Source organism: Capsicum annuum, unplaced genomic scaffold, assembly GCF_002878395.1.
Source record: "Capsicum annuum cultivar UCD-10X-F1 unplaced genomic scaffold, UCD10Xv1.1 ctg50666, whole genome shotgun sequence".
Taxonomy (NCBI): domain Eukaryota; kingdom Viridiplantae; phylum Streptophyta; class Magnoliopsida; order Solanales; family Solanaceae; genus Capsicum; species Capsicum annuum.
In genome coordinates, this window is record NW_025858552.1 from 1 (window position 1) to 3,581 (window position 3,581).

Below are 3,581 nucleotides of genomic sequence, written 5' to 3' on the forward strand. Positions count from 1 at the left end.
GTTACAAATACACTCAACATATGAGACGAGACATGGACAAACCTACTGCTAAATTAAATGAACATCTGAAAAAAATTCTGAGGAACATTCCCAGCAGGAGGTAACTTCCTTGGGAGAAAAATATGAAAGGTCAGTACGATGTCCGAAACTCCTTTCTATTTGTACTTCACTAACCTCCCTCCTGATAAGCTGATCCTCAGTGGGCAGAATATTTCTTTTACCAAGACCTTGTGATGTAACTGTGGCTCCTCTGCGGTAATATCGCCGACCGAATCCTCTTCGCGAAGGTTTACATTTCAAATACTGTTCAGATATTCCTGATTTCATTCCATCACATTTTACATTTTCTTCAGCCGACTCCTTGCTATCCCACTTATCCGGGCAATCGAGATGTATTTCACCTGCTACAGAAGATAAGGATTTGAAGGAATTCCATTGGATACGCCCTCTCCTTTTCATGTGTTGAACTCTTGGCTTTCTTCTGAAAGTAAATATACTAGCAAAGGCAGTAGATATTGTAAGGAGATTTTGGCAACTTGCTGGCGGGACTTTTACCCCTTGGTTTTCACTCGAATCAAGAGAGCGTTTTGGAAAACTGAAATTCTTGTCTGATATCTCCTGGTTTTCCAAGCCAGCTATCATGTGGGGTTTCAGCCATTGGTTATCCGAAACTGGAGTTTGATGTCCCAACATCTCCCTGAACACCTTGAGTAGTTTATCAGTTGACATGCAATCAAAATTGTCTAATATCGTAGCATCGTGATCAGATGAGGTACTTGCACCAGATAACGTTAACACATGAACGCCACAGTCTCTTCCATCTGAATCAGCTAGCTGGTTCTCCAAATTCACACTCTCTATACAGGATATATCTCTTGTGACATCATGGAGGGTGGGAGTGTCTTCCTCAAGTTCAATATCTAATAAATCGATAAAAACATGACCGAAATTAACTAACCAGTTGAAATATATTTAGTTATGACAGAAAGAAAGGAAGAAAAGGAAAGCATCGACTGACATGATAAGGGAGAAATAACGCCTGCTTACCCAAAAGATAATCTTCACATGAAATGAAGCAATGATTTTCATCATCTCCGTTTGACAATCCATCAAGAAACTGCAAAATCAGGTATTTACAAATGATCGATAATAATGGAAGGCTATGGGACACCAACGAAAAGAAAAACAAATTGGACTGAATTACGGTACAGGCTGAAACTGAGAAAAACATGTTACCATGAGACGCAAGAGGGCATTAGGAAAACTTAAATTCAGTAGAGAACAGCGAACTCCAATTGTAATACCCTCATTTATAAATTCCTTCGAAAGACATCATAACAATACTGCTTATGGCACCCCAAAACCTAGACCCCACCAATCTGGTAAGCAGTAACATACGACACTATTTGCTGAAGTTCTCATTCACGAGGAAGATTAAACTCATTGACTTCAAAGTAATCAAAAATACTGTGAACAAGTTAAAACACATAAACGCTCAAAACGGTATGTACCTTCTCCTTTGTTTTATCCCCTTCATTATGACTTCTTTGAAGTGCACCTAAGTGAAAGGTCAAAGATCAAAATATCGTTAGTTATGGAACTAAGAAACATGAACAGAAATCAGCAATCAATGAACCATTCTAAGTAGGAATTTAACACTCATCTTATTCACATATCTCAAGTTGTTAAGACTATTACCACAATCACTTTTTGTTAAGACAGTATCCGAAGCTGAAAACTCCTTAAAGTAGCTCTCGGGAACACTGAATGCACATGTGTTAAAATCTAGAAGCGTATTAAGTATATCATCATACTCAGGTTCTGCTAATAGTTGTTCCACTCCTATTGCTTCCTCCTCCAATGCAAAATAAACGGATGCAGCGCCTACTACCTAAAACAATCATAACAGTTTTAAGCGAAATAATTTAAAAGAAGATTATTGATCAAAATCACACAATATTCTTGAACAGCTAAAGAATGTCAAGCTTACCAAATCCTTCAAGTATTTAGACTCAAAAGTATATGAAGTAAAAACAGTACAAATGTTTTAGGATTAATTGGACCAAGTGAAATGTAAACTAGTCGTCCTAGCTACCTGTTCAGGCTCCTGTTGAAAACTCATTGCACTCTCTTTCGATGTGTTCCAGTTGTACTCGAACGGATCAATAGCATTTTGCATTTTGCTCGTCTGTCCAAATTTCCCTAACAGATTCTTGAGAATAACTGCCAGAAACAGAACAAGAAAAATGTCAGCCTCAGCATGGTCAATTACTGCAGCTAAGCTCAGTTAAAGGAGACTTTTAGCTCCGGTTTTTTTTTCTAACACATTAGGGAATGAATTAAAAGGGGCGTACGTATGATAAAGAACTGCACATGGTACTGGACAAGTAAATAAGCACTGATTTCTTTCAAGAAAAACACTTTGTCGCTTTTTGTTTTATAAGTAACTTTGAATGTCAAATTAGGTGATTAAGCATAGGTTTACTCGCCTTGACAACTACAGGTGGTATCTATATTCTAATAAAAAGGGCATCCCGGTGCACAAAGCAGTTCAACGTTCAAGCAGGGTCTAAGGAAGGGGCCCGCCCAAGATAGTGATATGTAGTGTTTGTAGTATATATGAAGAAATAATTCTCAGTAACAACTACCATTGTATTTCATGGAAAAACTTAACGGAAATACCAATTGAATAACACTGTTCATACATGGATAAACAGTGTAGCTTTGAATGTCAAATTATATGATAAGCATAAGTAATCACCCTGATAACTATAGGTGATGGTTGTACCTACATTCAAAGAAAAGGGCAGTCTCGTGCACGAAGCATCATACATTCAAAGAAAAGGGCAGTCTGGTACACAAAGCATCATACGTTCAAGGAAAAGGGCTGGTGCACGAAGCATCATACGGTCACACAGAGTTAGGGGAAGGACCTCACCGCAAGAGAGTTATGTGTATTTGTAGGATGCACAAAGAACCAATGCTATGTAGATGAGGAGGTAATTCTTAATAACAACACTACGAGTACCATTTTGTATTTCATCAATTTGAAAATACTTGAAGGAAATACGAATTGAATAACATCCTTTCGGCATATATATTTTACCTTGTATTCCAACAAGTACAGAGCCAAAGATCATAAAATTATTGATGTAACCAATCCAAATGTTACTGAATTAGAAGCTCCAAAGCTTCAAATGACCATTAAGAAACTGCATAACCAACTACTAAAAGGAATCATCTAATCCATAAATTATGGAACACAAATTTAACTAAACATCACAGCAGAGTTCTCCGTATATATAGGCCTCTTTATAAAAATCTGTAATTTGATAACCAAAGTTCATATGAAAGACTAACTAAAACTTCAGCAACATGAACATAGTGAAAGGTCAAAACACACCTAAAGTATTCCATTTTTTTCTTTTTGAGTTTCATACGTGAACTATCATACCTGAACTATAACCAACTATCTTATCAAAACACACCTCAACTATCAATTGTTTACTTTTCCTACCTAAAATATCAACAATTGATGTGTGAACTATCAAGCATGTGAGTTTCTTACCTAAAGTATCACC

General features: G+C 36.9%; 1 protein-coding gene across 1 annotated transcript; it reads right to left on the reverse strand.

Annotated features, from left to right (window-relative positions):
• Positions 1-174: 174 nt before the first annotated feature.
• LOC124885394 lies at positions 175-3,558 on the reverse strand (the record flags this gene model as incomplete). Its single annotated transcript, XM_047403993.1, is given in 6 exon segments — positions 175-920; positions 1,048-1,117; positions 1,512-1,558; positions 1,699-1,891; positions 2,096-2,223; positions 3,107-3,558. Coding segments are annotated over 6 exon segments (1,218 nt in total), but the record flags the coding sequence as incomplete, so codon positions are not given.
• Positions 3,559-3,581: the final 23 nt, after the last annotated feature.